General features: G+C 54.3%; 1 protein-coding gene across 1 annotated transcript in view; it reads left to right on the top strand.

Annotated features, from left to right (window-relative positions):
• Positions 1–1771: 1771 nt before the first annotated feature.
• CAD (carbamoyl-phosphate synthetase 2, aspartate transcarbamylase, and dihydroorotase) overlaps positions 1772–27892 on the top strand; it is a 45067-nt gene continuing 18946 nt past the window's right edge. The window contains exons 1-22 of the mRNA XM_028725358.2: positions 1772–2054; positions 3505–3644; positions 5306–5435; positions 6103–6245; positions 7214–7355; positions 7502–7673; positions 8703–8888; positions 9122–9234; positions 9980–10122; positions 11292–11423; positions 12492–12725; positions 14015–14236; positions 15190–15378; positions 15543–15667; positions 16010–16143; positions 18843–18955; positions 19079–19332; positions 20654–20900; positions 23708–23806; positions 24186–24410; positions 26089–26271; positions 26982–27200. Coding sequence (XP_028581191.2) covers positions 1970–2054; positions 3505–3644; positions 5306–5435; positions 6103–6245; positions 7214–7355; positions 7502–7673; positions 8703–8888; positions 9122–9234; positions 9980–10122; positions 11292–11423; positions 12492–12725; positions 14015–14236; positions 15190–15378; positions 15543–15667; positions 16010–16143; positions 18843–18955; positions 19079–19332; positions 20654–20900; positions 23708–23806; positions 24186–24410; positions 26089–26271; positions 26982–27200 — 3630 coding nt within the window. The 5' untranslated portion in view covers positions 1772–1969. The remainder of the gene's footprint in view (positions 2055–3504; positions 3645–5305; positions 5436–6102; positions 6246–7213; positions 7356–7501; positions 7674–8702; positions 8889–9121; positions 9235–9979; positions 10123–11291; positions 11424–12491; positions 12726–14014; positions 14237–15189; positions 15379–15542; positions 15668–16009; positions 16144–18842; positions 18956–19078; positions 19333–20653; positions 20901–23707; positions 23807–24185; positions 24411–26088; positions 26272–26981; positions 27201–27892) is intronic.

Genomic DNA, 27892 nt, shown 5'->3' with positions numbered 1-27892 from the left:
ATCATGCCGGCCACATGACCCGGAAGCTGTACACCAGCTCCCTTGGGCCAATAAAGCGAGATGAGCACCACAACCCCAGAGTCGTCCGCAACTGGACCTAATGGTCAGGGGTCCCTTGACCTAAGACCTTAAAATTCTTATAGCAATGGCAAGAGTTCTCTGCGGCTGTGCAGCAGCGCCAGGCATTTGCAGCTTGCTGCCCATGCCCCGGGGTCTGGGGCGATGTCCGAGCAGCCTCTGCCAACGTGGCGCCCTCCAGGATGTTGTACTACAACTCCCACTAGCCCTGCCCAGCTGCCGGCTCCCTTGCACGGGCTGTTGGCTTCTGGGGAGCCTTGACCTTGTTGGGTGATGCCAAAAGCGAAGTCCGCTGGCCTCTTGGTCTGGCCTCCCTGGTGGCCAGCAACCTTGCACTGCCTCCCCAAAAAAGGTTGGGCGCATTTGAAACTTGGCTTGCACAAAATGGCATTTCTGGTTTTTTTTAATAAAGATATTTATTAAAATTTTCAAAATATTACAAAATGAAAAAAGAAAAATACAAAATAAAAATAGTTAAAAAACAATTCCATCTTTCCATCACTTATCTTTCATTTGCTTGTTTCCCGGACCTCCTCACACCTCCCTTTTTGTATTCCAATTCAATTTGTTAGTTCAGCAAATCCTTACCCTCTATGTTTATCCTAGTCTTTAATCTTAAAATATTGTAACATTAAATTTTTACCTGTTAATAATCCATTTTTTCATATTCCTTATAGCGTTATAGCTAAAAACCACTTAACTTTTTATCCAACATCATTCTAACATTCATTAATTTTACAATATTTCTGTAGATAGTCTTTAAATTTCTTCCAATCTTCTTCCACCGACTCTTCTCCCTGGTCTCGGATTCTGCCGGTCATTTCTGCCAGTTCCATATAGTCCATGGCATTTCTGAGGCTTGCCTGGGCACAGGGCACAGTCAGCAGAGTGGGGCCTTCCCTCTGTCCGTGTAAGCGGGTAGCCCTCCTCTGCAAACTTCATAAACGGCACTTTTTAATGAAAAAAATAAGCAATAACATTGCAAAGGATGCACCCCTCCATTAAAAGCAATGCAGGAAGAGTGGGTGTGCCGTGCCACGAGGTTTCCGTTCAAGTCTGGTTGGGGGGCCGTGGAGACCCCCAGCTGTATGTCTTGTGATAAGAATTTTAAAGTCTTAGAATATATAATAAATCTTCATAAACGTACCAACCAAGCACAGGAAACCATTTTGGATTCCCAAACTGAGCAAATGTTTCCCCTGCAAGGAGGGAGGGGGTGAGGGAGCCCACCCATTGTCTCAGGAATTGGGAAATCACCATCTGAAAGGAATGGCCAGACTGCCAGGAAAGACAATCAGATGGGGCATCATCAGATAACCTGGCAGACAGGAAAGACAACACCACCTCTTTTGTGATGCATGGATGGAGGGGGGGGGGGTCTCGGGCTCCAGGGGGGGCAATTTCCAAAGCCTATATAAGGGCTTTGCGCACCATTCTTCAGGGTTCCTCTTATCTCCTGCGTGTGGCGAGCGGGGACCCCTTTGCAACAGTTGAATATTGGAGATCAGGCTTGGCTTGGCTTCTCCAGATTCTCTGCTCGGCCTCTGCTCTTTTCTCCTAGTACAGGGACCCCCCTTCGGGACCCGATCCGGGCTCTTGCATCCCCCATAAAGGGGAAAGGGGGCAGATTGGGGCTCGCAGCCCTTTCCCCTCCTCCGCAGCTCCCGCCCCCTGTCGGGTCATTTCCTCCCCGGCCTCGCCGGCTCCGCCTCTCCTCGGCGCGCCGCTCCTTCCTCGCCCTCCGGCCCCGATCCTGCCTCCTCCCTCCTCCTTCCCTCCCTCCTCCCTCCGGCTCCGCGCGCTCCCGCTCCCCGCTCGCCCTCGCCGCCTTCCTCCTCCTCCTCCTCCTCCCGGTCCACCCGGCGGGCGCGCCCACGTGCCGGGCGCCGCGATGGGCAGCCTGGTGCTGGAAGATGGCACGCTGGTGCGCGGGCGCCCCTTCGGAGCAGCCAAGGTCGCCGCCGCCGGGGAAGTGGGTGAGTTTTTTTTGGGGGGGGGGGTCGGGGGGGTCCGGGTGGGGGGAGGGGAGGCACAAAGGCGGGATCCCCCCTCCCCCTCCCTGTCCTCCTCCGGGTCCGCGCCTGCCCCGCCCCCCCAGACGGAGCCTGCTCCCTCCACGTGGCCGAGGGGCTTCCCCTTCTACTCCGGCTTGGGGGGGGGGCGATCGGGGGTCCCCCCAGAGATCCGGGGCCCGGCAGCCCCGAAGCGCGCCCAGGCCGGCCGGCCGACGCAGCCGATGGAGAGCGCCTCTGAGCGCGTCCAGAGTGCCCTCCGGGGCGGGGGGCGGGGGGGGCTCCGTGCCCGTGGGGGGGGGGGTTTCGCCTGGGTCCAGGCCTGCTGGGCTGCCCTGGGGGCTCCAAGGCAAAGCCGGGCCCACCCCTTGGCATCTGGATTGGGCCCGCCGAGGGGGCTGGGGGGCTCCTGGGACACCCCAGAGGAAGCAAGCCGGGCTGGGGGGGGTCTCATCTCACGCCCCCCTTCAGGCTTCTGAGACTTTGCTTTGTGTTGCAGAAATAATCCTGGAGAAAGGGGGGGGGCAAGCCCTCTCAGGCCCCACAGACACCTTTGGCTAATTCCAGTTTTTCGGGCTCCAGCCCATAATAATAGTAAAATGACAGGGCATGAAAACAAAATAAGACCCCCCCCCCAAAAGAGTGAGACTAATGTGCAGCTCTAAGCTGAGACCGGGCTCTGCGCTGGGCTAGATGACCCCTGGGGGTCCCTTCCAGCCCTGCAAGTTTGCAATTCTACAATCTGGACCTGAGGTGCCTAAAACAAGACGTGAAACTTCCTAAATGCCAACAAATGGATCAGTGTCTGCGTGTGACGCCCCCTTTGAGGTCCAGGCCAGGCAGTCCCCCTCCTCCGCTGCCCTCTCAATTAGCCTGGGGGGGCGGTCCCAGAAGTGGGCACTGGGGCCGCTGTGTCCCCCCCTTCCTGCCCCCCTTCCCTCCTGCAGGGGAGCAGCACCTGATACCTGAGCGGCTTCTGGCGCACTTCTAATTATCGTCACCTGAGAAGGGATGTAGTGGCATCGGGATTGGCAGGACCGAGATCAGCGCGGCCCCAGAGAACGCGGGAAGGGGGACAGGGAGGTCTAGGTCCAGGGTCGCTGCCTCTCTGCTTCCTCTGAAACCCCCTGGGGGTCAGGTGTTTGATAATAATAATAATAATAATAATAATAATAATAATAATAATAGTAATTTATTTGTACCCGCCTATCTGGCTGGGTTTCCCCATTGATGGCACAGCGGCAGTGGCATCTGTCTCAATTTCCCCCCAATGACCCTCCAGCCCCCTGAAGTGGCTTTGGCCAGGTGCCTGGGGGTGCGGCCGGCCACCCCCCACGGATCGGGGCAGGAGGACTGACCCCTCGCCCAGGGCCTTGCGGTGCTGACCAGGCCTCCTCTGCTTCCCTCTCCGCAGTCTTCCAGACCGGCATGGTGGGCTACCTCGAAGCGCTGACGGACCCCTCCTACAAATCGCAGATCTTGGTGCTGACATACCCCCTGGTCGGGAATTATGGGGTCCCACCGGACGAGGAGGGTCCGTACGGGCTCAGCCGGGTGAGTAGGCGGGCAGAGATTCCAGGTTCTGCTCCACGTAGCTTGTCATCTAGACTGCTGAGCGGCTTCTCAGCCGAGGCCGATATAAATGACACAGCCGCATTTCACATCCGGTCCTGGGAATAAGCTGGTTCTTGTCGCTGTCACAAATGCCAAGCATTAGTCCTTTGGAATCCGGCCGGTGCTTGTATTTAGAGAAGTCGCAAATTAAATTTGTTTAAAAAAACCTTGATCGGATCAACGGGGTTCATGCAGGGAGCTAAGAAACAATCTTGCAGGACTGAAATGGTAATTCCCTGCTTCTGCAGATATTACGATGTGGGTCCCAGGTGGGCCTCTCTGTGGGGTGTATCCCACTCTCTCGCAGCCCCCCCTCGCGCATCAAGTGGGGGAGGAGGGATCCTCAACATGCACTGCAATGTCCGTCACGCGACACGTGGTCCGGAGTGCCTCCCATCAGCTTCGGCTGGTGGCCCAGTTCTTAAGCCCCTATCCGGACAGAGAGAGCCTGACTCCTGTTGTCTATGCTCTGGCAACCTCAAGGTTAGATTACTTGCAATGCATTACAATTTGGGCTGCCTCTGAAACTTCAGCTGGTGCAGAATTCAGCGGCCAGGTTGCTCACCAGAGCAAGACGGTTTGAACATATTGCACCAATCCTGGTCCAACTGCACTGGCTGCCAATTACCGTATTTTTCGCTCTATAAGACGCACCAGACCAAAAGAAGCACCTGTTTTTGGAGGAGGAAAACAAGAAAAAAAATATTCTGAATCTCAGAAGCCAGAACAGCAAGAGGGATCGCTGCGCAGTGAAAGCAGCAATCCCCCTTGCAGTTCTGGCTTCTGGGATAGCTGCGCAGCCTGCATTCGCTCCGTAAGACGCACACACATTTCCCCTTACTTTTTAGGAGGGAAAAAGTGAGTCTTATAGAGCAAAAAAAATTGGTAGTTTCCGGGCCCAATTCAAAGTGCTGCTTTTGACCTATAAAGCCTTAAACGGCTCAGGACCCCAATATTTCAAGGACCACCTCTTCCCATATGAACCTGGACCCCAATATCATCTTTGAGTCCCTCCTTCGTGTGCCTCCTCCGTGAGATGCCTGGAGGGTGGCAACATGAGAGCAGAGCCTTCTCTTCAGTGGCTCCCCGCCTGTGGAATGCTCTCCCCGGGGAAGTCTGCCTGGTGCCTCCATTATACACCTTCAGGTGCCAGGCAAAAATGTTCCTTTTTAACCTTTGATTGATCTGATTGGCATCCTCTGCCCTTTTAAAATGTGGCTCTATTCTTTGGGGGTGTTATTGGGGTGTTGTTTTTATTCTGATTATGTATTTTGTGGTTTTATTCCGCGCTCCCTATACCTGGAGGTCTCAGTCCAGGTATAGGGCACGTGTATAAATTTTAATAATAGGCTTTGAAAGAGGATGAGACAAATGGCGATGGTCCCGCTCCACAGCTGGAGGCAGCCATGCTCCCAAAAACTGCAGGAGAGTTGCTCTTGTGCTAAGATCCTGCTGGCTGGTTTCCCACTAAGTACACCTGGGTGGCCCCTGGACTAGATGGGCCCACCTGGACGGACCCAGCAGCCGCTTCTGATATAGACTGGTGGTGGGACGCTGGCCCTGATTCCCTCTCCCCTTCCTCCTCCTCCTCCTCCTCCTAGTGGTTTGAGTCCAGCTCCATCCACGTCGCGGCCCTCATCGTTGGCGAGTGTTCCCGAAACCCCAGCCACTGGAGCGCCACCACCTCGCTTGACCACTGGCTGCAGGAAAAGGGGATTCCTGGCCTGGAAGGTAAGGTCAGGGCCAGGGGGAAGGCCCTGGGGGGGGGCAGCAGGAGGGGCTGGCGAGGGGGCAGAGGGCTGAGCCTGTTGGTGCCCTCCCTCTGCTGCACCCCCAGACACATCATACCTACATCACAGAAGGGGTGTGGCTCAAGACCACCCCACAGATACCTCACAGAAAGGGCAGTCTACAACGGAAATCTGAGTGCGTTGTTTATCTCCTGTCTGGCAGGTTACCTGTTAATGCTCACTTGATTGAATTACCTGGGGAGCCTAGTTGGTCTTTTGTAATGATAAATACTTAGTTCCTGAGTCAGGTCACAGGCTCACCCTATTCATACACAGACATACCCCTTTGCTAGAGGCTTTAAGCAGAGGTCAGGTGGCCACGTGATCCGCCAAGAGCGCTTTTGTTGTGCTTTCTGCACTGCGGGGGCTGGACTAGATGACCCCTGGGGTCCCTGCTATAATTCCGCCAGGGGGCGGGGAGAATTTGCCCCCACAGAAGTGCAGTGAGCTGTTCTCTGCCCCTCGGTGGCCGAACGTGGCTGTGCGTCTCTGCCCAGGGGCCGCTCTGTGGGGGTGTCCTGGTTCTCCCGCTGAGCCTGGCCGGGGCTGCGAGGGGCGCGCAAGCGGGTGAGCCTGTCCTGGCGCTGACTGGCCCCTTGTGCTTGCAGGAGTGGACACTCGCGCGCTGACCAAGAGGATCCGGGAGAAGGGCAGCTTGCTGGGCAGGCTGGTGCCCGATGGTGTCCCCAACACCCACCTGCCCTTTGAGGACCCCAACAAGAGGCACCTGGTGAAGGAGGTCTCCCTCCAGGTAGGGGGGGCAAGAGGGGAGCTTGGGCGGTCAGACCTGGAGGGGGCTTGGCTGCCCATGAGGGGGTCGGCTTTTGTGCATGGCGGAGTTTGCTTCTGGGCCTGGATGTGGCCCTTGGCATTGGGGGCTTAGCAGGGCTTAGCTGTGCTCCAGTCTCCACGGCTGGAGGTTTCGTGGGCTGCTTGGACGTAGAAGGGTGGGAGGAAGCAGCGAGGGACCCCCATGGGAAGAAGGCTCAGAGCCCAGAGAGGGGGGAGGTCAGAGGAAGAAGCCTGGGAAGAGAAGGTGTCAAAAGCAGAAGGGGTAACAGGACTTGGTGAGCGGGGAGAGTCTGTGCCAGAGAGCAGTCCAGAATCAGAGGCAGAAGCTGATGCAGGAGAGGAGAGAGACCAAGAGGCAGAGATGGGTCCCCCCCTCCTGTGACAAACTCCCTTCCAGATCCAGAAGAGGCATGAAGAGGGAGGGGCAGAGACAGGCACACCAACAAAGACTCAGATTGCTTGGGAAGAACCTGGGAGAGGAGGAGACTTGGGCAAATATCAGCCTCGTGTGGGCAAGGTGCAGCAGGAGGAGTTGCTGCGCTCACTAGGCCTGGCCTCCTGAGCAGACCTTCTTTCCTTGAATAAAGAGCTAACTTCACTGACGCCATGGGATTTCTTGCTGCCTTGCTCCTGGCAGCAAAGCTTTTGAATGCCCTTTCCTGGAACCCACCGGAGGAGAGAGGGCTCTTGCGCCTGAATGCTTCTTGCGGGTTTCGCAAAAGAGGCACTGGGAGGACAGGGTGCTGGGTTCGATTTCACTGCCCTCATCCAGCAGGCTCTCCTTACCTTCTTAAGCAGAGGGTGGCCGGGAGCACAGGGCCATCATGGGCAAGCAGCCTGGCACCTGAGCGCCCCCTGCCCACCCCGCTATGCTCCCTTTCTGGCCATCCGCGTCACTCTTCCTCCCTGCCTCCCCTGACTGACTAGGCTCCCCGCGTCTTCAACCCCGGAGGATCCGTCAGGATCACGGCCGTCGACTGTGGCCTCAAGTACAACCAGATCCGGTGCCTCTGCAGCCGTGGCGCAGCCGTGAGAGTGGTGCCCTGGGACCACCCCCTGGACAGCGCAGGTGAGCGGGGCAGCTGGGGCCAGGTGGAGGCTGCTGGCAGGAGCCTTCCTGGGCGCTGGACGCACACGGGGAGGGGAGGCTGCTGAGGGTCTGTCCTCGCTTGGGGAAGGGTCCCAGCCTGCCCCATTTCTGGATTCTCCTCCCAGAGTTCGACGGTCTGTTTGTCAGCAACGGCCCTGGAGACCCCCAGCTCTGCCAAGTGACGGTTGCCAACCTGCGCCGCATCCTGGAGCTGCCAACCCCGAAGCCCGTTTTTGGGATCTGCCTGGGCCACCAGCTGCTGGCGTTGGCCATCGGGGCCAAGACCTACAAGATGAAGTAGGTGTCTGTGGGGGGAGATTCAGGGCAGTCACACAAAAGCCCCCCTTTTTTTTTGCAGCTTACGGTTAACCTGTGGAACTCCCTCCCCCAGGAGGCAGGGATGGCCTGTCAGGAGTTCAGCCTACACTCAAGTAGGACCCTGGCAGAGACACATGCCCGACTGGCTTGTTCCCTCCCTCCTGGTCCTTCGTTCGGGAGCTTCAAAAGCTTTCTTCAGCCCGAACATCACAGCGACCGATGCCAAGCGACACCAGCACACTTAGGGATCCGCAGAGTTTGTGCATCATGCGTAACAGACCTCAGCAACTCAGCATTTTGGCTAATCTACTTTATTTACATATAAACCCACACGGAGCACTGCAACGTGGCTCCCTCTCTCTCTAGCATCAGATAGCAAAGAGGAAAAAAGGACAAAGGACAATCGTCCCACTTCACGGAACACAGGAACACAAACATCCTGTTTCCGTCACTTCCCACTCGGTGGAGTCAAAACATACACCGTCATGGGATAGACAGCAATCCCATGACTGCAAACAGGGAGCAGGGTTTCTAACATGGCCACCAACCTGGATAGCTTTAAAAGAGAATTAGGAGTTTTTAACGCCCAATGTTTCACGGTGTTTATTCTATTGTGTTGGAAGCCGCTGAGAGTGGCTGGGCAGCCCCTTCTGATGGGCAGGGTGCAAGTAATATATTCTTATTAGCACCAGGAGTTGAGGCATTCATGGATGGCTCCTAGCCAAGTTGGCTCTGCTTTCCTTCCACAGTTGGTGCTTCCCAATCCCTGTTTCTGGCTCCGGATCCCGCTTGCTGGTTTCCCATAATGGGCATCTGGTTGGCTCCTGTGAGAACAGGAGGCTGGACTGGATGGGTCCCGGGCCAGATCCAGCTGCAGGGCCCTTAAGGACAGCGGAGGCCACCTGTGGCCATTCCTGTCTCTCCATGGCAAGTTCTCACTGGCCACAGAAGTCCTTTGGCTCCTCCCTCTGGCCAGGCCTGACTGCCCTCCTCTCCCCACCTGGGCAGGTACGGAAACCGCGGGCACAACCAGCCGTGTCTCCACGAAGGCTCCCAGCGCTGCTTCATCACCTCCCAGAACCATGGCTTTGCGGTCGACTCGGCTAGCCTGCCGGCCGGCTGGTCCCCCCTCTTTAGCAACGCCAACGACCTCTCCAACGAGGGCCTCGTCCACGACTCCAAGCCTTTCTTCAGGTGAGAGACAGTGGGGGGGGGGTTTCGAGGGGGGAGGCTGGGGTGTCTTCCCTCCCTCCTGCCCCCTTTGGAGTGGGGAGTACGGGGCATGGCAGAGCGCATGCTGGGGGTTGGGCCAGATGACTTTTGGGTTCCCCTCCGACTCTCCGGTTCCGGGATTCTGTGCGCTTGCAGGGTCTCCCCACACCCCTGGGGCTTCTGACCCCCAAAGCCTTTTCTCCCCCCCCCTTCAGTGTGCAGTTTCACCCGGAGCACAACGCTGGACCCACAGACCTTGAGTGTCTTTTCGACATCTTCCTGGAGACGGTGCGAGGCCAGGCGGAGGGAGCGCAGAGCCCGGAGACAGGTGCCTCTTCGGGGGGGGGGGCAGGTCTGGTCCCTGAGGAGATCCTATTTGGGGACTTCCCTGGCTTTTTTCTGGTCCACTTCAGATCAGTCTGGATAGTTAGCCTTGGTGAAGACTTGATGTTTTCATCCCCAAAAAAGTTTTTGATTTGAGTTTCTACTCAAATGAGGCTGCGTTTTAAAGTTGTATTTTAATCTTATTTTTTAAGTTGTATTTCAATCAATTGTTTTTATACCTGGTGTTAGCTGCCCTGATCCCAGTCTTGGCTGGGGAGGGGAGGGTATAAATAAAATTTATTATGATTTCCGTGCGCTGCTCTGGTTCGCCAGAAGTGGCTTAGTCCTGCTGGCCACATGACCCGGAAGCTGTACGCCGGCTCCCTCGGCCAATAAAGCGAGATGAGCGCCGCAACCCCAGAGTCGGCCACGACTGGACCTAACAGTCAGGGGTCCCTTTATAATAATAATAATTTATTATTTATACCCCGCCCATCTGGCTGAGTTTCCCCAGCCCCTCTGGGAGGCTCCCAATCAAGTATCAAAAACAATACAGCGTTAAATATTAAAAACTTCCCTAAAACTTTACCTTTATCTGTATGATGATGATGATTATTTTCTGCCTTGTGTGCTGGTGGGGCCTGCCCCAGTCTCTGCCCTGTCCGGGTTGAGGTATCGCAGGTGTGGGGCTGGACCACTGAGTTAACTGAGATGCCCCCTTTTTCTTTCTCTCCGCCCCCCAACCTCAGTTCGTGAGCTCCTGCAGCAGCGCCTCTGCTTTGCCAAAGCGCCCCCCGCCAGCAGCACTGCCCGCCCCCACAAGGTGCTCATCCTGGGCTCAGGGGGGCTCTCCATAGGGCAGGCGGGCGAATTTGACTACTCCGGCTCCCAGGTGAGTGGAGGGAGAGAGGGGAGGGCGATCGATTTGATTTGATGGATCGTATTTCTAGGCCACTTTTTTCCCGTCGAGACGAATCCCGAAGCTGCTTACGAAACAATAAGTAGCAATAATGTAATTTTATTTTACCTTCCTTACGCTGCTTGCAGACTACCCTTCACTCCGCAGAATGAGGAGCAAAGTAATGAAAATAGTCAGAGAAAAGCAGTGTACAAAAATCAGAAAATGTAAACAACATCAATAAACAATTGTATCGTAAACAAGCAAAATTACAACATGAATTTATATTTGTAATTTAATGAGCTGGGAGCAAAGTAATAAAAACACAGAAAAGCAATGTTCAGAAATGACAGAAACATGTCAACAGCACCAATAAAGAACTAAAATTTATCATAAACAAGCAAATCTACAACAGAATAAATATTTCGCAATTTAGCCGTGTGCAGGTAAGATTTCAGATCATCACAGGGACAACAAAAATCATATAATTAGCAAATCAGCAATTGCAATCTGTAGAACACTCTTGGGAAACCTGCAACTAAAAAAACAAGCTAGACATCACAATGACCGCAGAAGTCATGTTTTACGCTTAACAAATCAATGTGGCATTTATAATCTCTAAAATAATAAACAAGATAGCAACCAGAAAATATGCTAAACCCTAGTAAATTAACACACACATACTCTCCCCCCGATTACTCATACTGCTGCACTCTGTTTACTAAAATACACAACCACAGACACAAGCCGTGCAGAAGGTCCCTGATCTCGCAGAAATATCTGCAGCAGATCTAGACTTTAAAGTTCCTAGGTTGGGGGGAGAGGGGTTGGGGCTTTTGGGGGGGTGACGGGAGGGAGGTCGGGGTGCTGGGAGCATGTGGGGCCTGTCAGAGTGTGGGTGCGGCTGAGACCCCCCCCAGCATCTTCTGGAGGGGCTAATCTCTCCCTATCAGCCAAGGCCACGCAAAGCCTTGCAAACTGCTTTCCCACAATAGGACGGCCGCCCTGCGCAAGTGCGTTGCTTCAGATTGTGAACGTTGTGGTTGCAAATTCGAGGTCGTTCCCTTGACTGGCGTCCTTGTGGGCGAGGCGGGTGGGGGTGGGGAGGGCCGGACGACACACACAGGACTGACCCAGTTCCTTCTTCCCTCCCTCCCTGCCAGGCCATCAAGGCCCTGAAGGAGGAGAACATTCAGACGGTGCTGATCAACCCCAACATTGCCACTGTGCAAACCTCGAAAGGCCTGGCGGACAAAGTCTACTTCCTGCCCATCACCCCCGACTACGTGGCTCAGGTGAGCTGAGCTCCCCCCCCCCCCACCGTGGAATGGTAGAATTCAGAGGGACACCCAAGGGGCATCTAGCCCAACCAGCTGCAACTGGTATACGGAGTCATCTGGAGGCAGCAAGTCGTGGCCGCTGCTACCCCTCTGCTCCAAGAATTTGTGCCATCCTCTTCTAAATCTGTCCAGATTGGTGGCCCTCACTGCCTCTGGTGGCAGGGAGTTCCTCAGTCTAACTCTGCGCTGCATGAAGAAGGGCTTTCTTCTCTCTGTCCTGAACCTTCTGGTATATATATATATTTGTTTTTTAACATATCGTTGTCCACAGTTATTAAACATACTTTTATATCTTATACAATTTTTTTTTACTTCCATCAATCACATTGTTTTCCAATCTTTCACTTAATTTACATTTCTTACTTTCACTATTACATAAATATCATAACCAGTATCTCTTCTTTCTCTTCTTTGCAATATTTCATATATTCCTCCTTACAAAACTTCTTGTAGTCCTACTAGTGTAATTGTTGATTACAGTTGCTCTTCAAATAATTCGTATATTTCTACCAATCTTCTGTGAATCTCTGGTCCTGCAGGTTTCGAATCCTTCCTGTCATTTTATCCCATTCTGCGTAGTCCATTAATTTCGTCTGCCATTCTTCTTTCGTCGGTTTCTGTCCTGAACCTTCTGATCTTCCTTGGGTGCCCCAGAGTCATACGGTTACGAGAGAGGGAGGGAGAAAAGTCTTTCACGTAGCAGGGACTTCAGCGGTGCCTGGGTGGCCCCCAGAGCTTTGGAGAGATGTGTTGCGTTAGGAGACTGCGCCCGTGTGGCAACCTCCTCTGCTCCTCCCTTTTCAGTCCCCTTCTGGTTCTGCAGGAGAGGGTGAGGAAGGACCTGATCCTTCGCTTGCCTGGCCCGCCTCTTCCCCCAGCTCTGAATCTTCTCCTGCCTCCAACTCTCGCTTCCTGGCCAGCACAGTTCCCCACAAACCGCTGCCCCCCTCGCCCAGGCGAGGCTCCAGCCCCCTTTCCGCTGGGGTCCCACCAGTTCCCGACACCACCTTCCCCTGCCCCCAGGTCATCAAGAACGAGCGCCCCGATGGGATCCTGCTCACCTTTGGGGGGCAGACGGCCCTGAACTGCGGCGTGGAGCTGACCAAGGCGGGGGTCCTGGAGCGCTACCACGTCCGCGTCCTGGGCACTCCGGTGACCTCCATCGAGATGACGGAGGACCGCAAGGTCTTTGTGGAGAAGATGGAGGAGATTGGGGAGCACGTGGCACCCAGCGAGGCCGCCTGCTCCCTCGAACAGGTGAGGGGGCTCGCGCAGGGTGACCACCTTCAGGCTCAAGGCTGGCGTTTGCAGGGGGGGGTCCAGAAGGCAGGGGGGGGGGCTTGTTCCTGTGGGAAGAAGGTCTGGAAGAGCCCTGCTGGCTTCTCTTTGTCAAGGGGGGCTTCTGAAAATCGGGGTGGGGAGGCTGCTATATCTGAGTGGCTACAAAGGGGTAGAGGGGTCCATCCCCCCTAAACACACACACTGCCCCCAGCTAATAATAATAATAATAATTTATTATTTGTACCCCGCCCATCTGGCTAGGTTTCCCCAGCCACTCTGGGAGGCTTCCAACAAGGATTAAAAATACATCAAAATGTCACACATTAAAAACTTCCCTGAACAGATGTTTTCTGAAGGGCAGGTAGTTGTTTATGTCTTTGACATCTGGTGGGAGGGAGTTCCACAGGGCGGGTGCCACCACCAAGAAGGCCCTCTGCCTGGTTCCCTGTAACCTCACTTCTCGCAGGGAGGCAACCACCAGAAGGCCCTTGGAGCTGGACCTCAGTGTCCGTGCAGAACGATGGGGGTGGAGACGCTCCTTCAGTTATAATGGACCGAGGCCGTTTAGGGCTTTCAAGGTCAACACCAACACTTTGAATTGTGCTCGGAAACGTACTGGGAGCCAATGTAGGTCTTTCTAGACTGGTGTTATGTGGTCCCAGTCACCAGTCTGGCTGCCGCAATCTGGATTAGTTGTAGTTTCCGAGTCACCTTCAAAGGTAGCCCCACGTACAGCGCACTGCAGTAGTCCAAGTGGGAGATAACCAGAGCATGCACCACTCTGGCGAGACAGTCTGTGGGCAGGGAGGGTCTCATCCTGTGTACCAGATGGAGCTGGTAAACAGCTGCCCTGGACACAGATTTGACCTGTGCCTCCATGGACAGCTGTGAGTCCAAAATGACTCCCAGGCTGCGCACCTGGTCCTTCAGGGGCACAGTTACCCCATTAAGGACCAGGGAGTCCCCCACACCCGCCCGCCTCCTGTCCCCCCAAAACAGTACTTCTCTCTTGTCAGGATTCAAACTCAATCCATTTGCAGTGCAAATGGACTCTGAGAACTTGTGTCTGTAAGGACTGGCTGACGTATTCCTTCCACTGCACAACGTGATTTTACCTATTAAAATGCTGGGTCTGTGGGCACTGCAGGGAGCCCACAGCGGCTTCCTGGGCACTGCCTGGAGGTGCCCTTCGCTGGGGACCCTTGGGGCCCTCCTGGAGGAGGCCGGGCCCCTCACTGCTTCCTCTCTCCCCCCCCCCCCCCCAGGCGCAGGCGGCGGCTGAGAGGCTGGGCTACCCGGTGCTTGTGCGCTCTGCCTACGCGCTGGGCGGCCTGGGCTCCGGCTTTGCCAACGGGCGAGAGGAGCTGACGGCGCTGGTGAGCCAGGCCTTTGCCCACACCTCCCAAGTGCTGGTGGACAAGTCGCTCAAGGGCTGGAAGGAGATCGAGTACGAGGTGGTGCGGGACGCCTACGACAACTGCGTCACGGTAAGCGGCGGGGGGGAGGGGGTCTTTGTTGGGTACAAGGAGGCAGGGCTGGCGCTCGCAGGACCCGGTTGGTCCTCACCTGTTGGATCTCTGTCTGGAAGCGTCCAGTCTGGGCAAGTCTCTAATGGTTCCTAGAAGTGAAAGGAAATCACAGCTAAAGGATCCCCAAGAGAGATCCCCAAAAGGTTGTGGACTGTCTCTCACTGGAGGTTTTTAAGCAGAGGTTGGGGGACCGCCTGGCACTGAGATTCCCGCATTGCAGGGGTTGGACTGGATGACCCTTAGGGTCCCTTCCAACACGATTCTACAATTCTATGATCTCTACTTAAAAACTTTCTTTGAGGGAGAGTTCCCCTCCTCCTCCGCCTTGGAGAAAATTTCATTAGTATTTATAAAGAGAGATATGTACAAAGATTATTATCATTTCTCTTTTTTGCCCAGACTAAAACATTTACAGCGGAACCCTGGTTCTCGTTCCGTTTAGTTGATGAACAAATTGTCTCCCGAACACTGAAAACCCAGAATTAAGTGTTCCGGTTTTTGAACGTTTTCGGAAGCCGAACGTCCAATGCGGTTGTCAGCAATTGTTTCCGGGACTCCTGTGCCAATTGGAAGCTGTGCCTTGGTTTTCGAACGTTTTGGAAGTCGAATGGACTTCCGGAACGGATTGCGTTTGAGAACCAAAGTACCACTCTATCTAGGTCCAATTGGAAAGAAAGAAGAAAGAGAAAAAAGAAATAGATAAAAAGAGATGGAAGGATTAAAAGAGAGAGAAATAAAGTTAAGAAAGAAAGAAATTTCTGATTCTTCATCTGCCAGCTATATATAGACCTTATTCGATGTCACCCACTGCCGGAACAGCTTGTGTGGTGGGAGGGGCGTGTTTGTGCCCCAGAAGGGCCCCCCTCTTCCTACCTGCCTCACCTGCTCTCCCCCCCCCCCCCCCGATCCAGGTCTGCAACATGGAGAACCTGGACCCCCTGGGCATCCACACGGGGGAGTCCATTGTGGTGGCCCCCAGCCAGACGCTCAACGACCGCGAGTACAACCTCCTGCGCACCACGGCCATCAAGGTGGTGCGCCACCTGGGCATCGTGGGCGAGTGCAACATCCAGTATGCCCTGAACCCCGAATCTGAGCAGGTGAGACCCGGCAGGTGGGGTGGGGCGGGGTGGCTGCCCTGTAGCTGAGCAGCGCATGCCGGCTTCTGCCCTCTCTGCCCCCGGCTGAGCCTGCTCAGACCCCCTTGCCCCCTTCAGAGGCTGGGTCTGCTGCCGCAACCTTCTCTTTTGCCCCCCACCCGCAGTACTACATCATCGAGGTGAATGCCCGGCTGTCGCGGAGCTCAGCACTGGCCAGCAAGGCCACCGGCTATCCCTTGGCGTACGTGGCTGCCAAGCTGGCATTGGGCATCCCTCTGCCTGTCCTCAGGTAATGCTCGCCCTGGGCTGGGGCAATGCTCTGCCCAATCCCGGCTGGGGTGGGGGGCTTGCTGCTCACAGGATCCGGGGGTCCTTCACCGCTTGAGCATCGTGTGGAGCAAAACTGCTTTCCTTGCAAGAAGCTTCCCTTGAAACACAGAAGCGGTCGGGTTGTGTCTTGCTCACGCCTGGGTTTTAGCTGTCCTTGCCTTCTTGCCCTCGCTTGGCGCCAAAGACGGTGCCAGGCAAGTCTCCCTGGGGAGAGCTTTCCACAAACGGGGTCATGGGTTCCAGTCCTGCCTTGCAGGGGGCTGGTCGTGGTCCCTTCCAACTGTACGCTTCTCTGCCCCAGGAACTCTGTCACCAACTCCACCACCGCCTGCTTTGAGCCCAGCCTGGATTACTGCGTGGTCAAGATCCCGCGCTGGGACCTCAGCAAGTTTCTGCGCGTCAGCACCAAGATTGGCAGCTCCATGAAGAGTGTGGGTGAGTTGGGGGGGGTGTACCTGGGAGACCCGGCTGGGCCCACTCGCTTTGACCTCCGGCTGCTTCTGAGATGCTAAAGAGGCAGGATTTGGTCCTGGTACTTGCAGGCTTCCTGATTCCGTGACGCTGCCCCCTCCTTTTCCCTTTCGCGGGTCTAGAACTGTCAGTTAAGAGCATGAGCCCTGGACTAGCACAGACCCGGAGTCGGGACTGGAGTCAGATGCAGTTCAGCGCCAAGCAGCAGAGTCTCTTGTCAGCAAAGTTAACTCTTTATTCAAGGAGACAACTTCCAGCAGGTCTTGCCCCTACAGAGCAGCTTCCAGGACTGAGCCTTGCACCCTCCGAAGGCTCCTCTCTCAGATGTTTCCCCAGCAGACTCAAAACTTCATCTGTGCCCCTCTGGCCTCCGTTCTGCCCTCCTAGTGATCCTGCACGAGACCAGGGGGGAGGGAGACTCCCACGATTCTTCAGCAGCCTCATGACCCCCCTCCTCTGCTTCAGCCTCAAAGTCTGAACTGCTCCCTGTCGCCCTTCGGCATCCCCCCTCCATCTTCTCCCTCGGATCTTGCTCACTTCCTTGGTTTAGAGTAGCATTCCCAAAGCAAGGAAGGATTGGACCCTGATTAATAAAATACACATGAGACTTGACCCAGCAAGACTCTGGGAGGAGTGCGCATAATAATAATTCCTCTCCACCCCCTGGCCCAGGTCGTTTTATTCACAAAAGAACTTTAGTGCTCGTAAGAACCAATCAGATTTCCTCTGAGCATTTCAAAAAACCCCACGTGGGGACAAAGTTAAAAGTACAAAGAGCTAATTTCCTACTTGAGCATGCATATGCAATTCAGAGGAAATAAAAGAGGAAGCGAAGAGGAATGCTTTTAGGAAACCCCGGAGGTCATAAATAGGAGAGGACGGAAGGATGGCAAGGAAAGAGTATTTACAATTACAATTACGATATCTTTACAGTGGTGCCCCGCAAGACGAATGCCTCGCAAGACGGAAAACTCGCTAGACGAAAGGGTTTTCCGTTTTTTGAGTCGTTCCGCAAGACGAATTTCCCTATGGGCTTGCTTCGCAAGACGAAATGTCTTGTGAGTTCTTGCGAGTTTGTTTCCTTTTTCTTAAAGCTGCTAAGCCGTTAATAGCCGCTAAGCCGCTAATAGCCGTGCTTCGCAAGACGAAGAGACTCACGGAACGGATTAATTTCGTCTTGCGAGGCACCACTGTATTGTCATTGTCCCATGCAGAACAATGAAATAGAAAAACTACATAAAAACTACATAAAACTACATAAAAACTACATAAAGCATTCAAAAAACCCTTGTGAACTCTCTTCCTCTTAAGATCCACCTAAAGATTAACAACTACATCAGAGTAGTCTACTATCTTTATGTACTGAGGATGCCTGATGAAGCAACTGGCCTGTGTATTTAGAAGGCTTATAGGTGCCTGTCAGGCGTAGAGAAAGCAAATGGCAGAGGTGGAGAGGCTTGTGGGATTTGATCAGAAACTATTGTCAAGGACTCAAACCCAGTGAAGGCAATGCCTTCATCGAGGACACAATGGCTTGATGCATACTTTATATATATATGTTTTTTATAAGGTTTTTTCAAAGAATACACGTAAATTTACGAAATAGGAAAATTACAAACAAAAAATTACAGTGTTAAAGAAAGAACATAGTTGTGATGGGATGATGAGCTGCTTGTGCATTAAATCCTGGTCCCTCAGAGTTTGGCTAAATCCGCAAACCTCTGCCGGTAACGGAGCCCTTTGAGCATGACTCCGTCAGTCGCTAGCAGAATCCGACAGTGGGCGCTTATGGAATCTCTTCCAGCATAAGAGCTCCTTAACGGAAACACGTCTTCTGGACTCTCTGCGCGACAGTTTCCGGCGAGGAGTGGGTGTCCCTATAGGAGGTCCTGAAACCTCCCCACTATTTTCGCTGGAAGTGTCTCTGAGCCATCCCTCCGACTCACTTTCCCTTGGAGCTCCTTCTCTCCCCCTGCTGGTTCCCTCTTCAGCTGCTAAGTCTCTCTCAACCTCTGTGAGCCCTTTCACCTCCTGTCCTTCCGATGGCAGTTCCCTGACAATAGTAAATATGAAAAAATTAAGAAGAAATACAGATAAAAAATACATGCAAAAACCGAGAAAGACAAACAAAAGAAGAAGAAGAAATTTAAAAACAAATCCAGTTTTCAAAACTTGTAGGCTCATTTGCTTATTTTCTTGACTTCCTCACACCTTGTATTCCCATTTATATAATTAATTCAGCAAATCCTAGCCTTCTTTCATTTATCTTAACTTTTGATCTTAACCTATTATAACAATATATTTTCATCCATTATCAATCCTTATTTACATATTCTTGTTACTCTTATTTACCAACGCCACTTATTTTCAATCCAACATCATTTTAACATTCATTAATTTTACAGTATTTTTGCAAATAGTCTTTAAATTTCTTCCAATCTTCTTCCACCAACTCTTCTCCCAGGTCTCGGATTCTGCCAGTCATTTCTGCCAATTCCATGTAGTCTATTGATGCGTACTATATAATTCCTCATAGTAATCCCATCTGATCACTGCAGTTTAGCACCTGCCTCACCCGCTTTGGGGATCAGGCTCCCTTACGGATCATTTGATAACTTGCATCTTGCCCACCCCCCTTCTTTCCTGCCCCCCCCCCCCCGCAGGCGAGGTGATGGCGATTGGGCGCAGCTTTGAAGAGGCCTTCCAGAAGGCTCTGCGCATGGTGGATGAGAACTGCGTGGGCTTTGACCACACTGTGAAGCCTGCCTCAGACATGGTAAGGGGGTCTGGGTGGGTGGAGAGGGTCCGGCTGCCCTCCTGGCCAGACTGTGCCTGCCCCCCCACCGGGCCCAGAGCCCTGACCCTCTCTGCCTGCCCCCTCCCTTTCCCCGACCCCCAGGAGCTGGAGACGCCCACCGACAAGCGCATCTTTGTCCTGGCGGCTGCCCTCCGTGCCGGCTACTCCATCGAGCGCCTCTACGAGCTGACCAAGATTGACCGCTGGTTCCTGCACAAGATGAAGAACATCACGGACCACGCCCTGTGCCTGGAGTCCTACCGCCAGGCCGAGCCAGGCTCCATGCCCACCGCCGTCCTCAAGCTGGCCAAGAAGCTCGGCTTCTCAGACAAGCAGGTGGCCCAAGCTGTGCTCAGGTACCTGGAAGTGTGGACCCCCCCAATCCAGCCAGGAGGAGCAGCAGCCCCCTCTTCCCCTGTGGGGAATAGCAAGGGAGGGAGGGAGGGAGGGAGTCACTGCAGGCCTGACTGCCACTTCTTTCAGCCGTCCCGGGGCAATTGTCATGGAATCATAGAAGGGACCCCCAAGGGTCATCCAGCCCAACCCCTTACAATGCCGGAATCGCAGGGAAAGATGCTGCAGCTCATGGGAGTTGTCACCCAAGCCACCTGGGGGGTGCCAGGTTGGCCATGGCAGAGCTAGGCCAAGAGATGGCTTTTTTAGGGACCCCCAAGGGCCATCTAGTCCAACCCCCTGCAATGCAGGAATGGCAGCTCAAGAATCCCTGACAAATGACAGTCCCACTGCTGTTCGAAAACCTTCCGCGAAGGAGAGTTTGCCCCCTTCCGACGCCATCGGTTCCACTGCCAAGCAGCTCTTCCCGTCAGGAGAGGTCTTCCTAATGTTTAGTCGGAATCTCCTTTCTTGTAACTTGGCTCTGTTGGCAATAATAATAATAATAATAATAATAATAATAATAATAATAATAATATATTTATACCCCGCCCATCTGGCTGGGTTTCTCCAGCCACTCTGGGCAGCTTCTAACAAAGTATTAAAATACAGTGGTCTGTTAAACATTAAAAGCTTCCCTAAAGAGGGCTGCCTTCAGATGTCTTCTAAAAGTCTGGTAGTTGTTCTTTGACATCTGGTGGGAGGGCGTTCCACAGGGTGGGCGCCACCACCAAGAAGGCCCTCTGCCTGGTTCCCTGTAACTTGGCTTCTCGCAGGGAGGGAACCCCCAGAAGGCCCTCGGGGCTGGACCCAGGTGTCCGGGGAGGAGATGCTCCTTCAGATATACTGGGCTCTTGAGGCCATTTAGGGCTTTCAAGGTCAGCACCAACACTTTGAACTGTGCTCGGAATTCAGGTCCTTCTCTCTGAAGCAGCAGAAAACAAGCTTGCTCCCTCTTCCATGGGGCAGCCCCTCAGGTATGAGAGGAGGAGACACGAGAGCCATCTGAAGGGCTGCCCCATGGAAGAGGGAGCAAGCTTGTTTTCTGCTGCTCCGGAGGATAGGACTCGAACCCATGACTTTGAGTGACAAGAAAGGAGATTCCGACTCAACAGAAGGAAAAACTTGATGAAGGTGAGCTGTTTGATCCCAGGCGCCATGGCTGGCAGCATCTCCTGGCAAGGTGAGGGAAGACCCCCTTCCAAAATCCCGGCCAGCCGGTGCTGCCAGTCAGTGCAGGCAGACCTGGCTCCGCGCGTTACAAGGGAACATCCTCTCTCCCAGCACAGAGCTGGCCGTCCGCAAGATGCGCCACGACCTGAAGATTCTGCCGGTGGTCAAGCAGATTGACACGGTGGCGGCCGAGTGGCCGGCCCAGACGAACTACCTCTACCTGAGCTACAATGGGACGGAGCACGACCTGGCCTTCCGCGAGCCCCACGTCATGGTCATCGGCTCCGGCGTCTACCGCATCGGCAGCAGTGTGGAGTTCGACTGGTGTGCAGTGGGGTGCATCCAGGAGCTGCGCAAGGTGAGCCTCTTCCCGGGAGGGGGGTCCATGGGGCCCCCAGTCTATTTTCCTTTGGATCTTGCTCACTTCCTTGGTTTAGCGCCTGCCTCGCCTGCTTTGCAGGGGCCCAATTAGTGCCATTGCCTTCCGTTAAGAGCTTAGGTGTAATCCTTGACGCCTCCCTTTCCATGGAGGCGCAAGTTACATCAACAGCCAAGGCGACATTTTTCCACCTTCGCCGCATCAAGCAGTTGGTCCCTTACCTTTCCCGCCCCGATCTGGCCACAGTGATCCATGCGACGGTCATGTCCAGGCTTGACTACTGTAATTTGCTCTATGTGGGGCTGCCCTTGAAGCTGTCCCAGAAACTCCAGCGGGTGCAGAATGCTGCAGCGAGGCTCCTCACGGGGTCTCTGCCATGGGAGCATATTCACCCAGTGCTTTTCAAGCCGCACTGGCTCCCGGTGGAGTACAGGGTCAGATTTAAGGTGCTGCTTTTGACCTTTAAAGCCCTTCACGGCCTAGGACCCTCGTACCTACGGGACCGCCTCTCCCAGTCTGCCCCACGGAGAGCCTCAAGGTCCATAAATAACCATTTAGAGGTCCTAAGGAAGTCAGACTATCCTCCACCAGGGCCAGGGCCTTTTCAGTGATGGCTCCAACCTGGTGGAACGCTCTGTCCCACGAGACCAGGGCCCTGCAGGATTTAACCTCCTTCCGTCGGGCCTGTAAGAGAGAGCTATTCCGCCTGGCCTTTAATCTGAATTCAGCCTGATCTTTTCTTCCCCTTCCTTCCTTCCCTCCCTTTCCCCTTTCATGAAGATTCCCCGCTCTGGGATCCCACAGCTAATTCTCCCCTGGTCTCCTCACTGGCCCAAGTAGGACCAATTCAGCCAGCTAGCCCTGGGGATCATCTAATGTTTATTGGATGGATTTTCCCCCTAAATTGATTTTTGAATTCTGAATTTATTGTTATTCGTGTTTTATACTGTATTTTATGCTGTTTTTTGTTGCATCAATTAAGTGTTTTAAATTTGTTGTTAGCCACCCGGAGCCCGGTTTTTTGAACCCGGAAGGGCGGGGTATAAATAAATAAACAATTATTATTATTATTATTATTATTATTATTATTATTATTATTATTATTCCCCCCATCTCCCCCGGCTGCACAGTGTTCGGTGATGCTCCTTCCCCATCTAGCCTTTGTATTTCATAGAGTTGTAGGGTTGAAAGGGACCCCCAAGGGACATCTAGTCCAGCCCCCTGCCGTGCGGGAACCTCAGCTCAAGCATCCATGGCAGAGGGCCCTCCAGCCTCAGCTTAAAAACCTCCAAGGAAGGAGGTTCCCCAGGGAGACCGTTCCACTGTCAAGCAAAAAGTTCTTCCTGATGTTCAGTCGGAATCCCCTTTTGTGTAACTCGAAGCCTTTGGAGCGGCAGAAAACACGCTGGCTCCCTCTCCTGTTCGACAGCCCTTCAGATAATACAAAATAAAACAGAATAAAACCATGCATCTATTATAAAACAGCCACACTAGGGCTGAACTCTGAGCGGCATCCGTATCCGATACTGTCAGAGCTGGCTCCAGGTCCCAGCTCACAGAGGACCAACGCTAGCCGGCAGTAATGTACAAAAGTCTTTATTGAAGTACAGTTTCCATTTTCAAGCCGCAGCGCCCCAGCTCTACGTCTTAGAGGCTAGACCGGCGAAGCTCCATCTGAGTCCCCACCCCCTGTACACCAGTTTAAGACTCTAACCTTACTCCACCTCTTCCGTCTCTTCTTTCTCCTCTGGGTCCTTCTACCCCCCGGGGTCCCCTCCTTCCTGGACTCTTCTGACGCTGACCCCCCTGACTCCTCCCCCTCCTTTCGGTGGGCTTTGGGACCTGGCTCCCTATCCGGGCTGCCAACTGCGCCGCCCTCCTGCACATTTGAACTTGGCGCGCGCGCCCAGCCTCCAACCTTCCTCTTGACCGTTTCCTCGCTCTCCAATGGAGGCGTGGCCAATCCTGACTCCTCTCCTCCCGCTGGTGGTGAGCCGCCTGATCCCGATACCTGGGACTCCTCCCCCCTACTGTGCTCTGGTGGGGAAGCTGGTCCTGATTTCCAACTGCTGCTCTCTGAGTCCCCTCTGGCCCCTTCTTCCTGGGGTGTCCCCCTAGGCACCCCCCTTGCTCTGACCATGGGAGCCCCTTTCTGTGAATCTTCCGATTCGCTGGAAAGACTCAGAGACCTCGGACCGCTGTCATCGCTAACATTTCCTTCAGATTCCTCCCCCTCGCTCTCTATTTCCTCCCTTTCCTGTGCCTCTGCTCCTGAGCCCCTGACAGATACGTTTTCACCTAAATTTCTCCTAAATGCAGCTGATGTGGAGGATTCTTGTATCTCAATCTGGAAGGTGTTCCATAACTGGGGAGCCACCACAGAGAAGGCCCTATCCTGTCCCTTGTCCCCATTGTGAGCATCACACTGGCTGTCTCTGGGCTTAAGGCTGTGGGTGGCACTGGCACTGAGGAGGGCCTTCTGTCCGGCCCCCAGGCCATTGATGGTTTGGGGCCGTGTTTCTCATCTGGAGCCCCAGCTGTCGATGGACTACAACTCCCATCACCCTGAACTAGCCAGCAGCACCAGTGGTCAGGGACGATGGGAATTGTAGTCCCAACAACAGCTAGGGACCCAGGTTTGAGAAGTGCTCCCTCTGGGTGCTTGAGGCAGCAAGCTCACAGCCCCTGGGGGGGTGGCAGGAGAGGGGGCCGGACCCACAGCTAAGATTCAGGCTGCGTTCTGGGAGAATATGCTCAACGCCATGCCTTCCTTCTCTCCTCCGCAGATGGGTTACAAAACCATCATGGTCAACTACAACCCGGAGACGGTCAGCACCGACTACGACATGTGTGACCGTCTCTACTTTGACGAGATGTCCTTCGAGGTGGGTCCCGTCCGTGGGTGGTTATGCCAGGGGATCGGGGCCTCTAACAAGTCCCATCTGTGCTGCTACCCTAAAACATTTGAGTTGTTACTGACGGGGTCAGCAAGGCCTCCCATGGGAGTGTGCTATTAAACCTGCAAAACAATGGAATAAAACCTCATAATGATTCTCCCCAAAATGATTTCTGGTGGTGGCTGTGTAAAGGACCCCCACGTGGGTGAAAGGGGCCTCTTCTCTGCTGCTGGAACCGCAGTTGGGTTTTGCAGGGGGGGGGGGTGTCTCCTTGGTGGGGAAACCCCGAGCCGCTGTGCCTGGCGGGCCTGATCCTGCCCCCCTTGGGGTCCTCACCCGGCCTCTCCTCCCCTCCACCTCCAACCAGGTGGTGATGGACATCTACGAGCTGGAGAACCCCGAGGGCGTCATCCTGTCCATGGGGGGGCAGCTGCCCAACAACATTGCCATGGCGCTGCACCGGCAGCAGTGCCGCATCCTGGGGACGTCCCCGGAGGCCATCGACTCGGCCGAGAACCGCTTCAAGTTCTCCCGCCTGCTGGACACCATCAACATCAGCCAGCCCCTCTGGAAGGAGCTCTCCGACACCGAGGTGAGAGCTGGGGAGGGCGGCTGGGGGCAGCCTGGCTCTGCCCCTCGCTTGGCAACGCTGGCCAGGGGGCGGGCGGACCTCTCTCTTGTCTCCAGGCAACCAAGAGGGGTGGGGGAGAGGGTTCGAATCCTGCTTGCGGGCTCCCCGGGTTGGGCATCTGGGTGGCCACTGTGAGAAGGGGGTGGGTTGCCAGTTTTCCAGGCCCAACTCAGTTGGAAAGGGACCCCAAGGAGTCATTGCATTTTAACCTGTATTTTAAATTGGTTTTCTTCCCCCTATTATGTTCTTTTTAGGGATGCGGGTGGCGCTGTGGGTTAAACCACAGAGCCTAGGGCTGCCGATCAGAAGGTCGGCAGTTCAAATCCCCACGACGGGGTGAGCTCCCATTGCTCAGTCCCAGCTCCTGCCAACCTAGCAGTTTGAAAGCACGTCAAAGTGCAAGTAGATAAATAGGTACCACTCCGGCGGGAAGGTAAACGGAGTTTCCGTGTGCTGCTTAGTCCTGCTGGCCACATGACCCAGAAGCTGTACGCCAGCTCCCTTGGCCTATAGAGCGAGATGAGCACGCAACCCCAGAGTCGGCCACGACTGGACCTAACGGTCAGGGGTCCCTTTACCTTTTTTATTATGTTTTTACTGTAATTTTACTGGTGTTAGCTGCCCTGAGCCCGGCTCTGGCTGGGGACGGCGGGGTATAAATATTATTATTATTATTATTATTATTATTATTATTATTATTATTATTATTTAGTCCAAACCCATGCAATGCAGGAAGAATAGTAAGGGGATCACGGCCCTAAATGGCCCCAAATCCCTTGAAGGCCGCCTCCTTCCCTGCAGACACCCGTAGGTGCAGAGGGGCCCCTCCTGGTAGATCCTCCGCCCTCTGGGGGGGCCCAGGGAGAGACGGCCTTCTCTGTGGGTCTCCCTCCTTTTTGCCCCCCTGACCTGTGCCTTTTAGGACCCACCTTATGGTCATGGCTGTTTTAAATTCATGATGCTATTCTCGCGGCCACTGCCCTGGTCCAGCCCGTCTCTTCTGATCTTCTTATTATTTATCTGAGTTTACATACCGCCCTATGCCCAGAGGTCACAGGGCAGTTCACAGAAAACATACATGATCAAAATAAAAACAACCCCCACAGAAAAGGGTCTCATTTTAGAAGGGCGTAGGATGCCGATCAGACCACCCAAAGGCCTGGTTAAAAAGGAACGTTTTTGCCTGGTGCCTGAAGGTGTGTAATGAAGGCACCAGGCAAACTTCCCTGGGGAGAGCATCCCACAGACAGGGGCCACTGCAGAGAAGGCCCCGTTCCTGTGCTGCCACCCTCCGGACCTCTCAAGGAGGAGGGACACGAAGAGGGGCCTCAGAAGGTGATCTCAGGGTCCGGGTAGGTTCATATGGAGAGAGGCGGTCCTTGAGGTCTTGCGGTCCTGAGCCATTTAAGGCTTTACAGGTCAAGACCAGCACTTTGAATTGGGTCTGGAAATTGATGCAAGATGCTCCCCCTTGGGGCTGTGGGTCATTCGCTGCCCTTGTTCAGGGCAGAGTCCAGAATGGATGGACCCCGGGGTCCCAGGCCAGAGGGAGCCCCTGGATCTTTTCTCCCTGGAAACCCAAGTGGTCCCTCTGTTGACCTGGAGCGCCCGCTGACTGTTTCCTCCTCCCCACCCACAGTCGGCCAAGCAGTTCTGCTGCAAGGTGGGCTACCCCTGCGTGGTACGGCCCTCCTACGTCCTCAGCGGGGCGGCCATGAACGTGGCCTACTCGGACAGCGACCTGGAGAGGTTCCTCTGCAACGCCGTGGCCGTCTCCAAGGAGCAGCCGGTCGTCATCTCCAAGTTCATCCAGGAGGCCAAGGTGCGGGGGCAGAGGGAAAGGGGAGTTAGACTCTGGAACTCCCTGCCACCGGACCGGGCAAGGGTGGCCAGCGACTTCAAAAGAGGACCAGACCAATTCAGGCAGGAGAAGAGAGGCCCCTCGATGGCCCTGATACTCTTCCAAAGTCCAAAGTAAATGCTTCTGAATTCCACTCACTGGAAGCCACAGGAGGGGAGAGGAGACTCTGGCGCTCGGATCCTGCTAGTGGGTTTTCCATAATGGCCGTCTGTCTGGTCAGATGCTGTGAGAACAGGATCCTGGACTGGGTGGGCCAATGGTCTGATCCGGCAGACAGACTCCCTAACGCAAAAACAGATGCTATTCTCCCCTTCCTAGAGATGGGGAAATTGTGGGGTGGGGGACTGGGTTTTTCCAATTTTTCCACACACACACACACCCCCGGTCTTCCCATCTCTACCCCTTCCAGATTCAGAGCTGGGGGGATAAAGGGGGTGGTTTTTGTGATCTGGGGGTGAGCCCTCCAAGTGGCGCAGTGGATGTTCATCCGCCTTTCACTGCCGCAAAGGTGGCTGTTGGCGTGAGAGGAGCAGGGGGCAGGAGTTGCGCTTTTGAGTGCCCGGTGAAGCTCAGAGGCGCCCCCCCCCCAGGAGAGCATGAAGGGGGGGTGTCTGTTGGGGGTTTGGTGAACACACACTTCACTGGGCTCTCGTTCTCCCCCCTTGCCACAGGAGATTGACGTGGACGCCGTGGCCTGTGACGGGCAGGTGGTGGCCATTGCCATCTCTGAGCATGTGGAGAACGCCGGGGTGCATTCGGGGGATGCCACCCTGGTGACGCCCCCGCAGGACATCACGCCCAAGACGCTGGAGCGCATCAAGGCCATTGTTCATGCCATCGGGCAGGAGCTCCAGGTCACGGGGCCCTTCAACCTCCAGCTCATCGCCAAGGTGAGGGGGGCGGGGCAATGACAGACCCCTTTGTCCGCCATCGGGGGCCCCCCTATCAGGCTGTGGGGGTCTCTGGCAGGTTTGCTTGGCCAAGTTTTCTATTGCAATATGATCACATCTGATGCGCATGTAACTTGCGCCCTTTCAACCAGACATGGTTGGAGGCAGGCTGGTTCTTTATAATATTTCCAATCAAATATCCTTCATTAGGCATAGCAAACCACACACTATCAAACAGATGCCGTATACAAATTGTGCAAAATACGAGCTTAGCATAACAAGGTTTGTCCCAGTCAGATCTTTAACTCCAGAGGAAATCAATTTGCATTACAACACTATACAATACAACACTACCACATCACCGATCAATTAAGAACCACTAAATCTCTTTATAACGGCCCAGTCTTTCTGTTGGGATACTGCCAGGGAGACAAAGTCCATCATGGCCCCACGTCGCCTCCGGACGTCGATTGATCTCCCGTAGACACGCAGTATCAGCAATTAGCGACACGAGCTCCAGAAATAGCTTGCCACATTCCAGGGCTGGTGCACACTCTTATCAGCAAATAATGCACAGCGAAAGATGCACGCAGGAGAGCATTATTTATAAGTTTATTCTGCGTTAGTCAGAACAGAGAAAAAACATGACCGCCTGCTTCAGTGTTCAGGCACCGAGAGAGAGAAACGAAAGC

This window comes from Podarcis muralis, chromosome 3 (assembly GCF_964188315.1).
Source record: "Podarcis muralis chromosome 3, rPodMur119.hap1.1, whole genome shotgun sequence".
In the NCBI taxonomy this organism is placed as follows: Eukaryota; Metazoa; Chordata; class Lepidosauria; order Squamata; family Lacertidae; genus Podarcis; species Podarcis muralis.
This window is presented reverse-complemented; position numbering and strand designations above follow the sequence as displayed.